General features: G+C 38.3%; 2 protein-coding genes across 5 annotated transcripts in view; both read right to left on the bottom strand.

The window, feature by feature from the left end:
* LOC128895467 (ATP-dependent DNA helicase Q5-like) overlaps positions 1 to 19,875 on the bottom strand; it is a 154,962-nt gene that overhangs the window by 35,101 nt on the left and 99,986 nt on the right. The window lies entirely within an intron of this gene.
* The window catches only part of LOC128895128 (MAP kinase-activating death domain protein-like), a 41,769-nt gene that overhangs the window by 4,616 nt on the left and 17,278 nt on the right, over positions 1 to 19,875 (bottom strand). For 2 of the 4 annotated variants that reach the window (XM_054157453.1, XM_054157636.1), the window contains exons 4-12: positions 17,107 to 17,436; positions 16,957 to 16,989; positions 15,966 to 16,075; positions 14,412 to 15,118; positions 12,015 to 12,253; positions 11,085 to 11,276; positions 6,449 to 6,805; positions 4,616 to 4,684; positions 4,329 to 4,529 (exon numbers count right to left, since the gene is read on the bottom strand). In XM_054157453.1, the coding sequence (XP_054013428.1) occupies positions 4,329 to 4,529; positions 4,616 to 4,684; positions 6,449 to 6,805; positions 11,085 to 11,276; positions 12,015 to 12,253; positions 14,412 to 15,118; positions 15,966 to 16,075; positions 16,957 to 16,989; positions 17,107 to 17,436 (2,238 nt within the window). The remainder of the gene's footprint in view (positions 1 to 4,328; positions 4,530 to 4,615; positions 4,685 to 6,448; positions 6,806 to 11,084; positions 11,277 to 12,014; positions 12,254 to 14,411; positions 15,119 to 15,965; positions 16,076 to 16,956; positions 16,990 to 17,106; positions 17,437 to 19,875) is intronic. The other 2 variants (XM_054157544.1, XM_054157711.1) reach the window with 2 other exon arrangements.

The following is a 19,875-nucleotide window of genomic DNA, read 5'->3' as shown; positions in this document are numbered from 1 at the left end:
CCCCCCCCCCCCCCCCCGGTGGTCCCATTATCACGACTTTTTGCGATTTGTCATTTTTTTAACCGGCTTTTGACCAAAAGACTGTGATTTTTAGGTATGCTTGCAGATTACGTCGAGATGGCTTGATGAATCGGAGTGAAACTTCTTGCATCTTGTCGAATATTTCTTCCAGTTGGTCGCGTAAAAGAAACATTTTGTGATTTGTCTTTTTTTACCCGTTTTTTTTTTAAACAGAAACGTTTTGTCTTGCTTCGTACTCCGAGACGGATGGACCAATCGAATTGAAACTTTTTGGAAGAGCATTTGCCATTTGGTCCCATAGCAAAACATTTGTCCTTGTCTTATTTTTTACCACTTTATATCACTTTTTATCGCAAAAAGCGTACTATTTCACGTATGTTTGGTCTGAAACCGATGAAATCGATGAAACCCCTTACATTTTACTGCCGGAGAGGTTTTCGAAATGATCACAGATGCAAAAATTTATGAATTTCTGTATTGTTTATAACTATTGTTATCGCAAAATTCCTATTATATGATGTAACTCGGCGAGGAAATTACCGAGCGCGATGGAACCTTCCGCATTTCATGATACATGAATTCGTGATGTTACTATTTGCAAAAATTTATGGACACTTTTATTGTTTATAAAATCATTGTTGGTGCGAAATTGCTATGCTCTGGTGCAGCTCGACAAGGAATTTACCAAACGCAATCAATCCTTTCACATGTATTTGCGGATGTATTCCTGATAATCCTATTTGCAATTATACAGGGTGTCCAAAAAATGTTGAATGTCCTTGAATGAGGTTTTTCGGGGGGGGGGGGGGGGTTGAAACAATTTTTTCTTAACGAAAATGTTGTTCGAGGCTTCGTTAAGGAGATATTGACAGAAATCCCCGACCAATCAAGGAGCGCCTGCGGGGCCTATGCTACCGCAGGCGCTCCACCGGCATACTCGCGCTCTGATTGGTCGGGAGTTTCTGTTTCTGTCAAAATATCTCCTTAACGAAGCCTCGAGCAACATTTTCGCTAATAAAAAATTGTTTCAACCCCCCTTCCCCCGCGGAACAAGTCTTTTCAAGGACCTCCAACGTTTTTGGGTCATCCTGTATATTGCTCATAACTGTTGTTATTGCATGAAACCTATTGATTATAGATTGCCACTAAAAAGAGTGAAATAAAATAATTTTTTGGAAAAAAATTTAACCGACTTCAAAAAAGGTACAGTGAAAAGTATGAAATAATTTCTAGTTAATGTATATGAATACGCACTAGCTCTAGATATAACTGCTTAAAAGTGTGGGAAAATGCAGTGAAAAGTGTGAAATAATTTCTGTTTAAACTGCATTGTTATTCACCATCGTTTGATGAATTTGGTTTAATTATTAAATACATCATATTAAATGCAATGCACCTTTTTCGGAGGCGGCGCAGATGTAAAAAATTTTTAATTCCGGTTTGGGTTAGCTTTTGGTAGAGGCGGCAATATTGAATGCTGTCAATGTATACATGTTTATTGTCTATAGTATGTACACGGAAATATAGTTTGAGTAGATTTGGGGCTTTTTTGAAGGGGAGGGGCGGCAATATTGATTACTGCTAATGTATAAACTCTCTCCATGGAAATACTGTATGAATAGGTTTGGGATAGTATTTGGTGGGGGCGGCGATATTGAATAGTGTTAATGAATACGATGTGTAAAGCGGATATAGTAATAGCAATAATTATCGTCATATTTTTTGTTCCTCGAACATAAAGTTAAACCAAGTTTGATAATATTTAATTTTGGGGATAGCTGAGACGATGCTGAACTACGATTTTGTTTGCAAAAATTTCGAATGGTGTCGAATATTAACGTAAACGAAGCACTATCCGCAAAGGAAATTGTGGTTCAGAATTGTCTCAGCTACCCCCCATTTCCGGTTCTTACACTAATTCAACGACACTTTGTATACTCTACCCATGGAAATACTGTCTGAATAGGTTTGGGATAGTATTTTGTGGCGGCGGCGATATTGAATAGTGTTAATGAATATGATGTCAAAGTGGATGTAATGATAGCAATAAATAAAGACCATATTTTGTGTTTCTCCGACAGAAAGTTAAACCAAGTTTAGCAATTTTTAATATACTTAATTCTAAATTTTGATGTATTTAAAATATGATGTATTTAATAATTTAACCAAATTCATCAAACGATGGTGACTAACAATGCAGTTTAAATAGAAATTATTTCACACTTTTCACTGCATTTTCCCATACTTTTAAGCAGTTATATCTAGAGCTAGTGTGTATTCATATACATTAACTAGAAATTATTTCATACTTTTCACTGTACCTTTTTTGAAGTCGGTTAAATTTTTTTCCAAAAAATTATTTTATTTTCGTTTATTTTTGAGAATCATAAAGGTTAGAAGCGTGTTCTTCTTTTGTTTCTGCAATTGAACATCTACAGTGATGAGACACGTTTTTGCACCCTTCTTAATAAATCTATAATAATCAAGAAAGTCTTTGCTCATTCAGCCCATATAATCACATATTCTAACAGGTTATGGACCCAGTAGATGCCTGAAAATATACATACGTTTCTTGTGTGCTTTGAGGAAATTTCAGCCTTAGTGCAAAAAAGAAATCTAATCTCAAAAATCGTAATCATGGCACATGAATTGGCAAGGATAACAAAAATTGGAAGGTAGTGATAATTGGAACCTCTGGAAATTCCAAATGACAATCCTGTTGAAATCCTGTGAAGGTTGGGATGTTGTAAAAGGAAAAGCAGTTCCAGTTGCATTGGATGCAAATGCAAGCGCAGAAGCCAAAAGAGAATATGCGAAAAGCAAAGCTGCATGGTACAAACCAGATCCCATTGTACAAAAGATATTCGCTACTACCATTTCTGAGCAGAGTGTGATGCATATCATTAACTGTGATAATTCTAAAAGCATGTGTGATAAACTTGTTGCAGTCTACGAAAAAAAATCAGAAACTAGGATATATGCATTACAGCAACAATGGTATACGTCCGTTAAACATCCAGAGGATGATATAGCGACACACATGTAGAAATTGGAAGTCATAGCACACAGATTAAAAGTCATGAGTGAAAATATATCTGATAAGATGCTGATGACGAAGATTCTTTTGACTCTCCCTGAGGGTTATGACCATTTCATGAGTGCTTGGGAATCTATGCCTGAAGACCAACGTACAAAAGAAAATTTGATATTGAGACTGTCTATAGTAGAAATGCAACAAAACCAGAGAGAAGAATGTAACAAAAATGCTCTAGGGTCAAGTCATTACACTCAAAGCCATGGTCAAGATAACAAGTATGTAAAAAAGAATTATCAAAATCATAACTTCGCAGAAACAAAAGAAGAACATTATAACTATTTTACCATTGGCACAACTGACTATGAATGATTATAACCAAAAGAATCTATACAAAACTATCACATGACTGATAGCAAAATAACACAATAATACAGTTCCAATGAAAAATACAATATAAATTAAATAAACATTACTTAACAAAGTGTTTTGCGTGTTCGACGATTTTCTGCTATCGAAAAAAATGGATCAAAGAATTTGCATCAAATTTTGTGTAAAAAAATGGAACTAAGTGCTTCAAAACACTTGAAATGTGACAGTGACATACAGTGAGTGTACTCTGAGTAAAAAATATGTTTATAAGTGGTACAAGCTCTTCCAAGAAGGCCGAGAAAATGTCAATGACGAAGGTCGCCCTGGACGCTCCTGCACGTCAACAACTGATGAAAACGTTGAAGAAGTGAAAAAGATAGTCTTGGGGAATCGTCGAATTACGATTAGAGAAGTCGCTGATGATGTTGGCATCCTGTTTAGTTTGTGCCAAGCAATTTTAATGGATGTTTTGGACATGAGACTTGAGAATGAATTCACCAGATTTGCGACTCTCTGCGACTTTTTCTTGTTCCCAAAACTGAAGAGATTGAGGAGATAAAGGCACCATCGCTGAAACAGCTCAACGCTATACCAAAAAGTGCTTATCAGAATTGCTTCGAGGATTGGAAAAAGTGCTGGCACAAGTGTATTATATCTGCGGGGGATTACTTTGAAGGAGACAATATAAATATTGAAGAATAAATAAATATTTGTTGAACAAAATAAAAAGTCACCTTACTTTTTGATCATACCTTGTACGTTATCTACATTATTGTACACCATAAATGCATCAAATCTGGAGTCTAGTAATTGCATTGGAATTCGTCAAATACGTTTCTAAAAGTGATACTGTCCAAGGTAAATAATTTTAATTGCTTCTTATTTTTCAAAATTTGCAAACCTTGATCAAGCCCTTCTTCGCAGCAGCTTCCTTGGCACTTTTGGTAAAGTCTCCGAAAGTGCTCTTGCCCACGTACGTTAGGTCGTCGAATGTGTTCTTGCTCACCCCTGCAGCGGTTTTACTGGCCTCCAAAGCGGTTTTCGAAGCCTCCTGCACGGACTTTGTCGCCTCGCCCATGGCTTTTTTCGTCTGCTGCGTCAGCTGCTCGCAATTTCGATGAAGAATTAGATTCAATGGATCAAGATTAAGTCACTGTTTCTACGATGTGTTTCTAAAACGATGCTTACCTGCTCTAGAGGAGCAAACAGACTCTCCTCGCCTGCCTCTGTGATCTTCTCCTTCGCCTGGTGTTTCAACTGTTGAGTAGACAAATGAATAGGAAGTTTTAAGGTCTCATTTCAAGATTTCTAATTGTGAAACAATATTTGTATGTTGTTTATGAAATTAAATTTTGGAGTTTAAGAGAGTTTACACAGAAAGGTGTGAACTGTTTCGTCGCATTGTTCACAGAACAAGATCTAAACTGTGGATATTTGTGCATTTATGACAAGTGTAAATACGCATGAACATACGAAGATGTGCACAAATGCATAAGGTTTGAAAACGGTAAAAATAAAATTGTTTTTTTTGTAAAATAAAATTGTATTTAGGAGACCAAACATAGTTCAATCTATGTTTCTGTTCTTCATGTGTGCATATACAAAATATCAATTTCCAAAAACACTCACAGTCTATTGATTACAATAAAATTATAAAGTGATCATCGTGCCTCATCCATGTATATAAAAATATGAATTTCCACAAAACATCCACAGTCTATTCATTACGATAAGATTAAAAAGTGATTACTGTGCTTCATCTATGTAAATAACAATATGAATTTCCGGAAACATTCCTAGTTTAGTTAGACAGTTAGTTTCTTTATTAAGCGATTACTGATTAACTATTAAAGTAGCTGTTGCACTGAGCCACCGTCTATTTATCACAATAAAATTAGAAATTGTTAATTCTACTATATCCAAACACATAATAAAATAATTTTTGGAAAAGAAATATCACCGACTTTGAAGAAGTATTAAAACTGCACTAAAAAGTATGAAATAATTTCTATTTCCTTTATATTAAATTATGTTAAATAACCTTTTACTTGCATTCAAAATTACCAAACTTGGTTTAACTTTCTGTTCAAGTGACAAAACATACACCCTTAAATTATTGCTATCGTTATATATACTTTAGATGCCATATACATTAAGATTATTCAATGTCGCCACCTTCACCAAATACTATCTCAAACCTAGTCAGACAGTATTTTCATGTAGGTATGTAGTATATACATTAACTGTATGCAATATTATACCGTATTATTACTATATACTATATGTAAACCCTCTCAGACAGTATACATGTATACATTAACAGCATTCAATATTACCGGCCTCACCAAAAACTAACTCAAACAGAATTAAAAATGTTTCATTTTGCGTGGACTACGAAAAGATTATTGAACATAATTTAATATAAAGGAAATAGAAATTATTTCATACTTTTAAGCAATTGTATCTAGAACTGGTGAGTATTCATATCAATTAACTAGAAATTATTTCATACTTTTAAGCAATTGTATCTAAAACTGATGAGTATTAATATCAATTAACTAGAAATTATTTCATACTTTTTAGTGCAGTTTTAATATTTGTCGAAGTCGGTTATATCTTTTTCCAAAAATTATTTTATCAGCGACAATAGTTTTAACCAATGAAAGTGTACATAAATTTTTGCAAACGGAAACATCACAAAATCATGTATCATGAAATGTGGAAGACTCCATCGTAATTCCTTGCGGTTACAAAATTAATTATTATATAATATAAATATATATATATATATATATATATATATATATATAATATAAATAAATATATATATAATAATATATGTAATATTATTATATATATAATAATTATTATATAATATAAATAAATAAATATATATATATATAATATAATTATTACATTACAAAAATAGGAACTTTGCAATAACAATAGTTATGAATGAAATTCTATGAACATCTACAGTCTATTAACCACAATAAAATAAAAAAAAATTTATTATCCTACCTTATCCATCTGAGCAAGTATCCCATCCTGACTGCTCTGTCTGGTGGTTTCGCGAACCAGGTCCTTCGCCTGAGTGGCGATCTGCTCGAACAGCGATCCTTGAGATCCCTGGCGGAGGACACCGTTTCCAGTGGCGTTTGGAACGCTCTGCCTCTGGCCACCCTCTCCAGGCTGCTTGGGGGTGGTGGCGCCCAACGACAGCTGTCGAGAAACCGTGGACGATTCCGAGTTATCGTTGCTGCTGCTGCTCATTTGCCGTGGCAAAATCGGTCCAGTTCCAGTTCCAAAGCTGGATGCTCTCGCCAGAACGTTACCCACGCTGGGGTGACGTTGGAGAGCAGCTGCACTGGGCTGAATCTTTGAAACGAGACAATTCGACTCGTGGATCTTTGATCGAGACGTTAGGGGAAAAGTTCTCGAAATATTTAAAGAGATGATATTTAGGTCTTACAGGGGGTAGGATCCATTAATTTACAGAATTGTACAGAATTGAAAGGGTTCAGGTATTCGTCACGAATTTTGGATGCTAGGAATATTTTCGGAGCAGTGGTTTCCAAAACTAATATAGAAACTGGTTTAGTTTACTTTAGTTTAGTTTAGTTTACTTAATTCAAAATTAGTCGTTAAATGTGAAAGATTTTTTAATTTAATGAATGTTACCATATAGGGAATTTTGCAAATAATGCGATGCGAAGGAATTGCTCACGAGGATCCAAAAAAATATTTTTCTAATTTTTCGGAACTGGAATTTGTTGTGTTTTCTTTGGAAACCACTGTCTTGACTTATGAAACCTCAACACAGATATCTAAATAGTACTCATACCAACGGATGTGCAAACTTGTCGCATATAAATATTATTTGCGCGTTCATTTCCAGGGAATGTGGGTGTTTACATTTTTGAAACGTCGAACTATACAGAGTGTCTCAGAATTAGTGTAAAAACCGGAAATGGGGGGTAGCTGAGGCGATTCTGAACCACAATTTCATTTGCAAAAATGACGTATGGCGATACGTTTTTGAATTATTATCGAAAAACCACCGACCAATCACAACGTCCAAGTAGCGCGCGCTCAGCCGCGAGAGCATAGGCTCGAACCAGGATTGGCTGGCCACGCTAGGCAGTGATGCCAGCCGGGTCGCGTTTTCTCGCGCATGCGCGGCGAACATAGCGCCAATGGAGTATCAGCTCGACTAGAAAGGGGTGTCTTAATTACCCCTTTATAATTTTACAAATATATTCATGATTTAAGGATAAAGATAGGACAATATATAAAGACAATATAAAAGTGTAGCAAATATATGAATAATAACTAGACTGCGAATTTTTATGCATTTATAGGAAATTTGAATGTGCATGAAGCTAAAAAAATGCAAACAATATGCAAGAATATAAAAAAGATTGAAAGTAAAGTTCATATTATAATATTTGCAGAATAAAATAAATTCCTATTTAGGTTCAATTTTTGTAGGCACGTTCGCAAAGATTTTATTTTGCATAAAGATCCGCAGTCTAATAATAACTGGTATAAGATAGAGAATTCGCGCTTCTGCAGGGAATATAAGGAGAGAAAAACAAGTATGGCAGGAGAGACATACTGGGAAGATAACGATTTGACAGGAAAGACAAAGGAAACGTGGGTAAGAATGAGATGCGGAAGCATAGGGAAAGTAGAAGGTAAGGGCACAGTATAAGTACAACCAGTAGCGTCACTTGGCAAAACTCTTTGAGTATATAGACATGGAGGAGGATTGTCAGCAGGGCTGGTTTTAGCAATATTGACGCCCCGGGCAAGACTATCTTGGCGCCCCTTCAGGGGTATATACAGGGTGTCCCAAAAATGTTGTAGCACCTTGAAAGGGGTGGTTCAGGAGGTGATTTCAAACAACTTTTTCCTTAGCGAAAATTTTATTCTACGCTTCGTTGAGAAGATATTAAAAAAAAACCCCGACCAATCAGCGGGCGCTCCATTGGCATACTCGTGCTCTGATTGGTCGGCCGCCTAGGGCGTAGCCTACACTACCGCGAGCGCTCCACCGGCATACTCGTGCTCTGATTGGTCGGCCGGCTAACGCGTAGCCTTCGCTACTGCGGCCGCTCCAACGGTATACGCGCACTTTGATTGGTCAGTGTTTTCCGTTAATATCTCCTCAGCGAACCCTCGAACAACATTTTCGCTAAGGAAAAAGTAGTTTCAAATAACTTGCCCAACCACCCCTTTTAAGGTGTTACAACATTTTTGGGACACCCTGTATATTTGTATATACATAAAGCGTATTATTGGGTTTTTTTTTATGCAGTATACAGATTTAGAGAATATCGTGTATTGAGTATACATTTCTATTAAAACGATCTATTACAACAATTGATAAAACTGAAGTGCAGGGTTTCTATAAATATATACAAAAAGTGCAGGTCACTGCAGGTACGATGTTGACGCATGCGCAGAGAGGACGAATATCACTCTATACCTTTCTCTCTCAACAAAGCAATTCCTCCTTTATCTCTATGCACTCAAAGGATACGACACTGTTAACGGTCTTTCTGGCCGCGCATGCGCGATAAAATGCGTCCCGGTTGGCATCACTGACCCTAGATCGCAGTGTAGCCAACTGAGAGTGCGCTGTGCGCTGTGATTAGTCGGTAGTTTTCCGTTAATAATTCAAAAACGAAGCATCATACGACATTTTTGCAAAGGAAATTGTGGTTCAGAATCATCTCAGCTACCCCCTTATTTCCGATTCTTACACGAATTCTGGAACACCCTGTACAAAATGAATCACGCAATTCGCACGTGTCGTATCTCCCACGGATGTTGAATGACAAAATGAAGTTATAAAAAAAAAGCAATATACAACTTATTATACCGCTTAACTTCTTTGCAATCTTGCATGAATTGCGTTGCACACCCTGTACAACAAAAATATCGTCATTTAAAATATGGCGTGCGATACGTTGATTCTCTAGAAATTTCTGAGTTTTCACAACCTACGATTTATCATCAGGAATCATTATTATTAGTATATCCACTCAGATACAGGGGACAAACACGTCAAAAGAGGAACAGTCACTTGAAACAGTGCCGAGGGCGGAGAAATCGACGATTCGTCGATCGGATCCATGCAGACTTGGTTAACGATATCCAACGGTGTATTTCAGTACATTGATAAGGTACCATTTAATCAATCCATCTCCAAAGAAATCAATTCTTGCAGCGTAAAGTGTGCCGCGTGATTTCCCAAGTGCGAAACACATGCATACAGTACTCGAAAAAGAAAGAAAAATGAAACGACGAAGCAAAAATGAAATTCATTTCACTTGCAAAGAATTCCAAAATTAAACAAACGGTCTTGTCGATAACGCGATAAGGAAACCGTCGAAGAAAGGGGTTTCATGCTGGAGACATCGCGTGGCAGAGTGGCCTCTTGATGGTCAGGGGCCATTCATTCATTACGTAAGGGTCTCAAAGGGGGATGAGATGGATTAAAAAATCTGAAATGATCTCACGTCATAGGGGGATGGGGTTAAGATCCATTCTTAGATAATATTGATATTCTTACGTAATTTACTATCGCGTTGAGAATTTTACAAATAACGTGATGCAAAGGAAGTGGTCACAAGAGTACAAGAAATATTTTTTTTTGTTGAGTTTATAGTGCTTAGCTATCATTTAGCTTATTTAGCCCTTATTTGCTATTGTATTCTGTCTTATTCCTTATTTTCGTCCTAGGCTTTTTCCATACTTAATATTTTTATTAGCCAGCCCTAACCCAATCATGAAAAACAAGGGCGAACCGGCCAGGATTCGAACCCAGGATTTCAGTGTGGTAGTCGGCTACGCTACGCACTGTTCTACTGTCCGCTCCTGAGTTCACTCTGAAATACAGGGTGTCCCAAAAATGTTGGAATTCCTTGAAAGGGGTGGTTCGGGGGGTGATTTGAACAACTCTTTCCTTAGCGTAAATGTTGTCCGAGGCTTCGTTGAGGAGATATTAACAGAAAACACTGACCAATCAGAGCACGCGTATACCGTTAGAGCGGCCGGGATAGGCGTAGGCTACGCGCTAGGCGACCGCGCTGATACGCTACCGCGGCCGCTCCAACGGTATACGCGCGCTCTGATTGGTCAGTGTTTTCCGTTAATATCTCCTCAACGAAGTCTTGGACAACATTTTCGCTAAGGAAAAAGTTGCTTCAAATCACCTCCCGAACCACTCCTTTCAAGGTGTTACAACATTTTTGCAACACCCTGTATATTTGCCTAAATTTTCTGGAACTGAAATCGCACTCTTTGGAAAACAGCGTCTTGGTTCACTTTAGAATCGTTTCAAATCTCACCTTTAATTATAACACGCATTCTTTAACAACTAAAAGATTCTTTTTTAAACTATTCAAGAGAAAATTTTAGAAAGATTTTAGTCCAAATCTTACGTAAGAAGAAGGAGAGGGGAGAGGAATGTTACGTGGAGAAATGTTACCCTTACCTCGTAGTAAGTTAAAAATGACCAATAATCGTCCTTACGTAATTAATGAACAGCCCCTTACTGCATGCAGCTCGCCAATCAGAAAGAAACGTAAATCGATAGTGGGGTACACTGAGAAGGCAGAAACTGAGACTGTCGTGGAGGATGACTCACAGGAACGACAAATCTACTGACACGTGAGGTCCTGTGGGAGGTGGCAGGACGTTCACTGTCGCTGACCGTCGGAGTGGCTAGAGATCCCATGCCTACTCCGAACTGTCCTACCGAACTTTGTGCGCTCAGGATTGTGCGTGGTGTTATTGTTGATGCAGAGTCTGACTCAAAGCTACCACCTTCCTCTTTATCCTATGGTCAAGTAGTCGGTTAACGCGCTGAACATGCCACTAACGGTGATTATAGCGAGGGAAAGAGTCTGGAGAATCTGTGGAAACTCAATGACCGCTTTCAAATTTATTAATCTACCTCTGCGAGTTTTCTTCCGTCGCAGACGCGAAGCATAGCAGTCCACAGTTATACGAGGTTGAAAAGAATTTTTTTACCGTATTTGACAGGCAATTCAAAAGTTGAATTCGTACTCTAGGGTAAAAACCAACTCTGTTAATTTGAAATATTGCAGTTTTCAAAAATAGCTATAACAATATAAAAGTAGTACATAATGTAGTCCGCCACCACCGACAACCTGTTTTACCGACAAGGTATAGCTACAAGATAATATGATGTCGAAAGTGTCAGTCAAATACGGTAAAATGCCACTTTTAACTGCTCATAACTTCCAAACTAGCGAATTCCTCGCCTTAAAACTAGCATTTCCGGATTTTTCTCGCCAAAATTTACAAGCTTATGTAAAAAAAACTTAAAAATTTTAGGTCCGCCAAAGTAAAGTGCAGCCTTTATTTTGTTAAGATCGTTTCTGTAGATTTCGAGTAAAGTAACGTTAACGCCAGGAGTATTGAAAAAATTGCAAAATTTTACGAATGTAGTCGTGGTCTTCGTTTGAATTTCGTTTCTAAGCAGGTCGAGAAAGAAGTGAGTTGTATAAAGATGCTCAAAGGTTGAAAGTTGAAAAGTGTGAGGAGCACTCACATTGGTCGATTGGGAGCCTTCTTGAGCCTTAGGGTTCAGTTCGAACTCCGAGTCCCTGTTGAAGCTGGGACTGCTCAGGTCGCTGTGACTGGAAGAGGTGCTGGGTGGACTCTCAGGCCTCACGGTTGACTCCTCCTCCACTCCAGGATACTGCAATGTGCTTGGAGGATTGTAGACGTTCTTGGGGTCCACTGACAGGGACATCTGCTGGGGCTGCGCCACTTGCGAACAGTTGTAGCCTGTACAATTATTCCTTCGTTCAAAACAAACCCTTCGTGGGTTTCGACACATAAATTTAAAGCTTTGACAGGAAAGATACTTGCAGTGGGATTGAAGTCTTAGTAGTACAAACAGGGATTTCTATTTCATAAGTTGGTATCATCGTTGTAACATGGTACCAAGGAAGTTGGTACCATTGGCATGTGTTGTGCAGATTTATTTTTAGGGAAAATGAATTAACAAACAAATTAATGACGTGCTGCGTAGTTATAAAGAAGTGTGTGCTAGTAGATTGTTTTACACATCCCATCCCTGCTAATATATTTGTAGTTAGAAGAGGCAAATATACAAATCTGCTATTAACACGAAGTATCTCATAGTCCATGTAAAATTGGGGTTTGGGGAGCTCAACTTGTCATTAGACTGGGGATTGTATGCATTTACGATATAAAAGAATATTTTAATACTGACATGCTAAGCATAACCAAAAGGTATGCACATTGTGCACTTATCCAAAATGAAATAATGATATTACAATAATTGTAGAATACAGTCAATCCTATAAATATTCGTATCCTCTGTGTCTATTGAAGAAGTTTGCCTAAATGAAATAATAGTTTCGATATTACCAAATGAATTTTTCATTATAAATATGTATATGAATAAGCTTATTCGTGTATACAGGGTGTCCCAAAAATGTTGGAACTCCTTGAAAGGAGTGGTCCGGGAGGTGATTTGAAACAACTTTTTCTTAACGAAGCCCCAGACAACATTTTCGCTAAGGAAAAAGTTGTTTCAAATCACCTTCCGAACCACCCCTTCCAAGGAATTCCAACATTTTTGTGACGCCCTGTATACATGAACATATTTATGCAAACATACACTTGGAAACATTACACCAATCGTTTAATTGAAACAAATCTCTTCAACAAACATAGGGTGTACGAATATTTATGGACTGACTGTATATTCAACATGTATTATATAGTATACTTTGTGTATGATTTCTATCAGGTCGTCCCAAAAGTTAGGTGATTTGTTTTGTATGGCAGTGTTTATACAGGGTGTTCCCAGAATAAATGGCCAATCTTAAAGGATAAATTTAGGACCCCAAAACAAAAAGAATTTCCTCTACAAGTATGCTTACAAACGTTTCGTTCAAGAGCTACTGGCTTCTAAAGTTACAGAATTATAGAAATGAATAATGTCGAAATGTCTCTTTTCTTGTGTTGAAATTGAAAGAAACAATTTAACACTGGGCTTGAATTTAGCCGGTTGGCAACCCTGCATGAAGTCGTGCTTTCTCGACGCTCAAGCAGAGGGAGCTCTTTAAGTCTGAACTAACGCTGCTGAAACATACGCTGTTGAATATTGTTAATTATGACACAAAAAAGCAAAAGTAGACTACCTATGGGAGCTTGCGCACAAGTTTGAACATTTATCTAGCGGAAACGACTATTGAGAGGTCTTAAATTTGCATTGTCGAGACAAAAATAGGACAATACGCAAGCCCTTGAAGTTCCGTGTACGTATACAGTGATGTGGAGCTGTTGAGTGCGTACGAGCGCATACAAGGCACGGGAGTCCACTCCCTTAAATAAGTATTCGAATAAAATGTTTTCAAGGGAAGTGTGCATCTCACGTTTTAAGAACCTTATCCTCATTCTTCTTAAGCATCCGGCATTTTTTACGTAAGGAAACCCAATAATTATAACACCTTGTTTTGAAGATCATTGATATCATTTTGTTTAAAACGAAGCACCATTTGACATTTTTGCAAAGGAAATTGTGGTTCAGAATCGTCTCAGCTAACCCCTATTTCCGGTTCTTACACTAATTCTGGGACAACCTGTGTACCAATATAGACAACCGTATCCCTTAGAAGTTGATTTTATACCAGTAACAGAGCAAAATGTATTGCACACAATTGAATCACATATTTAAAGAGACTTTTGGGACAATCTAATACATTATTGTACATCATAAATCCATAAAATCCGCAATCTAGTCATCACTCTACCAGATTCGATTTTGCTCATAAATTACAAGACATAAAACTCGCCTGCGAATCTATAATGTTTTCCACGCATCCCTCGAATACAATCTGCTCAGAAGAACCAAAAAATACAGTCGCTTGGCCCACGATCTAGTACTTGAACACAATTACAAGTTACTTACTGGGCGATAAGTCTGACGAGACCATCTCAGAGACGAAGTCGCTCAGAGAAGAGTAAGAGGAACTAGTGCTCTCCGCGCCTTCAGAGTCCGATCCGCTTTCGTCGGTAGGCTGACTCTCGTGTTCCTTCATGGCCTTCAGGGCGTTCGCCAGCGAGCTACCGGAGTCCCAGACAGGAAAGTAGATAGGCTCCAGCCCGGAAGCGTACCACTTGGGCTTGTCGCCAATCTGAGTCGGATCGAACACTCCGGTTTGAACCCTGAGGAACGCCACGTTGCTGGGCGTGAGAGACCACTCCGCCAAGAATTCCACCGCCTGTGTTCGCGCGAATTTGTTCAGGAAATGGCTGGCGCGTGGCCTCGAACGAAGGAACGAATTGATCTGGAAGGCGACCACGGGTCTGGGGTACAGCCTCAGAGTTCTCGTGTGCTCGGTGAAGTTCGCCAGGAGGTTCTGAGAGTTGAAGAACCGCACCATCGCCACTCTGGTGGCGATGTCCACGGAGTCCACGTCGTTCGCGTAGATGAAGGGGTTGAACGGAGGGATGGACTGGGATGGAGGTTTCTGGGGAGACGAGGAACCCCCCGATTGCGAGAGGGAGGCTCGACGACCTTGTCCTGGCATTATGCTTGCGCCGGGAGAACCCAGTGGACTGCCTTGAGGATGCCCGTGGTGGTCGACGCTGGGTCTGTGTTTCATCGAGGAAACGCTGGAAAAGGCGGTTTAGTTCGTTAGATAGAGAACGATGCCACAGTGGTTCAAATGACCAGAAAACCTGGACAAAATTAAATTTTTAAAATTTTACCTAGGCCAACAATTTTTTGTTGCTCAAGGTAGTCAAATATGTGAAGAATAATGTGCCGATATCATTTTTTTTCCATTTGCGCACTCATAAAGTAGTGTGCTTCGTCGAAAGTTACAAGTTTTTGTGGTATACATTTCGTCGTCAGCCATCTTGTGAAACAGCGTTTCATAATATACATTCTTGCATTATGGAAAATGTTATGGAAGGTCTATACTATACTTTATGGCAATTAGAATTTTCTAATTATGCATATGTACATAGTTATTACATTTTAAAAATAATCAAGAATTCAATTATTTTTTTTTTATTCTAAAACTTTATTAAGGAATTTGTTATACTTCCCTGTGCGTCCCGGTGCTTATTTTGGTGTCATTAAATGCAGTAGAGGTTTGTGATCATAATGAGACCATAATTGGTTCCAACTACATTGGTTCTAACTTTTTGGCATACAAGTCGGCCATATTGGATCCGCCATTTTCATTTTTAAAATTTTGATTACAGATTTGTAATTAGCGAACTAAAAAAAACCAGTATACGAAGTTTCATACAAATCAGAAGATTCCTTATATTTTGTCCGGGTTTTCGGGTCATTTGAATCACTGTGGCGATGGTTGTTTTTGGTTTGGTCATTTTCTTACAAGAGCAGTATCACTGATCTGAATTTTTCGCCACATTTAAACTTTATTTAAATGTTGAAATTTCGAGTCTTTTTTGCTTGGAATTATTCTTAAAATATTGTATAAAAAGTTACTTCAAATTGGCGAGATGAGAAGACATGCTCTCCCTCCTGCTGGGAGTCTGAAGCGTCATTCGCGGTGGATTGTCTTGCGGCAGGAATTGCGGAGTCATGCTAGCCATTGCCTGAAAAAAGAATCGACTAATGAAGCAATTGAAACGATTCCCTAATTAGAGCCTTCGAACGAAACTCCTCTCGGCGTTATCACTGAAGCAACTACGTCTAATCGATCTAACTCTATGGCCAGGCTTCCTACACGTTCCTTTTCTATTCCAAGCTCTTCTTCATCGAGTTAAACAATAAAATCAAGTTAATGGTTCGCGTTCTGTGGGTGGCATCGATAAGGTGCACAGAACAATTCGTGTTTGATTGTCTAGGACGTTCACAAACGTTGCTTTCCTTATTTCGAAGCTTCCTTTAGGAACCCAACAGAGAATTAGAATGTTATAATAAAACTTACTGTGTTAATTTTTGTTGTGAAATTTTAGTTTCCTTACGAGAACCCAAAGAATTGAGAATTATTTATGCAATCAACAAAACACCTTTCAAAGTTTTATGTCAAATTTTAGTTGCGTGAGGAATCATAGAATGAAGAATTTCTAATAAAATCAACAAAAATCCTTACAAAATTTCTTGTCAAACTTTAGTTACCTCGTGAGAACCCAGGAAATGAATAATTTCTACCAAAATCAACAAAACTCCTCCCAAAGTTTGCTATAAAATTGTAATTTCCTGTTGGTGACCCAACCCAAAGCCTGAACAATCCCCACAATAAGGAGCAACCATACCATTTGTGACTCTCTCGGCTCAATCAAAAAACGTTACCTTCCCTCGAATAGTCAAAATAGAAAACTCTGTGAACCTCTCTCTCTCTCTCTCTCTATGTATATATATAAAGAAAAAAAAAGAAATATAAATATTATATATAATCTCCATGCCGCTAACTACAACACAAGGACGTGAGAGCTAAACGCTACATGCAGAAATTGGTAGTGAAAATATTTACACCAGAGCCAGCTTGGTCCATCAGTTGCATCGCCTGCAGAACCGAACGGAGGAGCAAGGGATTAATTAATAACGTTCACAACCGCGCCGATCGTTTATTTCTCGCTTGAATAGATTTTCTCCGTGATTTCGGTTAATCGTTCTTATTTACCTGTCTCAAGTGGTTCTTTAGTATGCTGCCTTCTGGCTCGGGCAACGGTGGCAACTGGTCGCCCAGGCCAGTGGGTGCGTTTATCTTATTGCTGTCTAGATCCACTAGCCATATGTCATCGGGCATTTTAAAGTTCGTTTTGTACAATAAAAAAGTTGCGGGTATTCCGATAACAAATGGTGTCGGTGCAAGCAACAACTGTTCCGCGAAGCTCATGCACGTGGGTAACAACGGTATTGCAGGGAACATGTACTCCAGAGGGTAAATCATTGTTACGAACGCCATTACGGACATCGACAGGGCATTGTAGTCGCGGGATTGCAACACAATCTGAAAACAAATGCAGAACATTAATTCGTGGACCGTTCTTCTTCTTCATTTCAGAGATGAGAGTATTCATGTCCATAAATATGAATATGAGTATATTCACATCATGCGGATTTGTGAATATGAATATGAATAAATTTATGAATAAAAATGTGAATAACGCGTTTTCACTCCAACCAAATGAGTAATTACAAAAATGATGTAATTTATGCAAATAAAACAAGCAAGCTGCCTATAGATACATATATGTAGAAGGAACTCGGTTTACCAGGAGAATTATTAAAACACGTTTAGTTATTAAGATATATATTAAAGGTTAGTAAAAATGTAGGTTAATACGTTTATTGGCTTACAACTAAAATGTATACAGCCTTGTTTCCTTATTGCTAGTTATCCGTAAGGGTCGCACAGATTACTCTGACGTGACGTGATCCGCGTCATAAGACGCGTGATATGAAAATCTAACATAGGGTTTTGCATAGCGACGTTCACATTAATCTGACGATGCGTCAGATGGCGTCAGCCCACGTCACGTCAGATTAATGTGAACGTCGCCATGCAAAACTCTATGTTAGATTTTCATATCACGCGTCTTATGACGCGGGATCACGTCACGTCAGAGTAATCTGAGCGACCCTTAAGTTGCGCACTCTGATTTCAATAGTTAATCTGTAGTTTTGTGACTGCATGTTAGTCAGTCTTTCTTAGGAACTCTATAAAAATACCGGCTCGTTACTTGAGCTATATAAATCCCTAGTGCTTATGTTATATAACTATATCACAGTCGAAAAAGAATTTTGTAATTATTTTTACTATCCGAGAGTCTATGTTTTTCAATAGGTCTTCGATTGACGGAGCTCCTTTAACTCCCAATTTCTCTAAACTCTTCCTCATGATTCTCCTTTCGTTCTTAAATTTGTTGCATCTCCATTGAACATGGTTAAGTTCTTCCGGTTCTTGTCCACAATCACATGTCGGGTTTGAAACGATGCCTATTTTAAATAGGTTACTCTTCAAACGGATGTGATTGGCTCTTATTCTGTTTATTAAAACTACTGTTTTCCTTGATAAACGTTCTTTATGAAACCAAGGTTTACTATTGTCTTTACAAAAGTTTTCAAAGTATCGTTTCCCTTTTATTTCTAATTCTCTCATTAATTGAGTATTATTCATTTTATTAAATTTTTCTTTTGCGACTGGGCACAAATCGGAGAACGGTATTCCCATATCAATTGTGTGTCCTGATGTCGCAGCTATTTTTGCTGCCATGTCTGCCTTTTCATTGCCTGTAATTCCCTTATGGACTGGGATCCAAATTAACTGAATGATCTTTCCTTCTTTTGAGTTTAAATATAATTTTTCCTTAATTCTTTGAACTATAGTTGATTTTTTTGCAAAATTGGCTTTGTTTTTTAAGGCTGTTAATACACTGAGAGCGTCCGAAAAGATTCTCCATTGGTTACGTCCACTTTTTTGTATTATTTCTATTGCTTCCAGTAATGCCACTGCCTCGGCCGTGAAAATGGAAGAAAAGTCTGGCAGTTTCAAACTATCCCTGAAATTCTCGTCTTCGCACCAAATAGCTCCTCCAACACTGTGATTGTTGTTTATACTAATCTTAGATCTGTCGGTGAATAGGTGGGTAAACTCTTTTCGTCCGTCTTGGAACCTATACTTAAAATCAATGTTTGGAACTGGAGACTCCGCTAACCTTTTGCCTGATTCCAGATCGATGTCTGGGTTAAATACACTGCTTCAAACAATTAGCGGGACACTTTTTCAAACCGTCGCGGTCGTAACTATGAGAGTTTTCAACCGATTGAAATGAAACTGCGTGAGGAGTACTTTTGAAGTGTCCCCTAGGCACGTGTAAAGTTGCATTGGGAGGGTGTAGAAAAACGCCTCTTTGAAACAGGCCAGGGATGACGGAAGGGGTTGAAAAATTCAAAAAAACCTTTGGGGCGACCCCTTGAAATCCCTCTCGGACAAACCCACCTCCTCTAAAATCCACAATTCTTATATGACGGTCTCGCTTTTGGACTCAATGCATTCTCTGGACTCCCCTGATCCAGAAAATGCCATCACCCATACCGTGCACCCCATAGGCACCCCTTAGAGGAGTGGTCGACCCCCAAGTGTAAGGGTTGGAACGTTGTTTCATTGCGTGGATTACGTGTCCAATAGTCCAGGGCATCGCGGCGACATAGTTTTGATGTCTTTATCCCGCGTAAATGGCAGTAAAATACGAAAATGTCGATTTTTTTTGTTAAACTTGCTTCCAACTTCAGGCCTATCTGCAGAGTGAACGAGTAACCCCACGTCAACGCCTTTATTAACAGATCCTCAAAAAATCAGATTTTTTAAATCACGCTTTCGTTATCAAATCGGAGCAGTTTTGAAAGAGTAATAAGTGGCCCGGACGGAGCCGGCATTCAGAAGTGA

This window comes from Hylaeus anthracinus, unplaced genomic scaffold (assembly GCF_026225885.1).
Source record: "Hylaeus anthracinus isolate JK02 unplaced genomic scaffold, UHH_iyHylAnth1.0_haploid 0, whole genome shotgun sequence".
In the NCBI taxonomy this organism is placed as follows: Eukaryota; Metazoa; Arthropoda; class Insecta; order Hymenoptera; family Colletidae; genus Hylaeus; species Hylaeus anthracinus.
The sequence above is the reverse complement of the archived record's forward strand: the minus strand, read 5'-3'. Positions and strand labels throughout refer to the sequence as shown.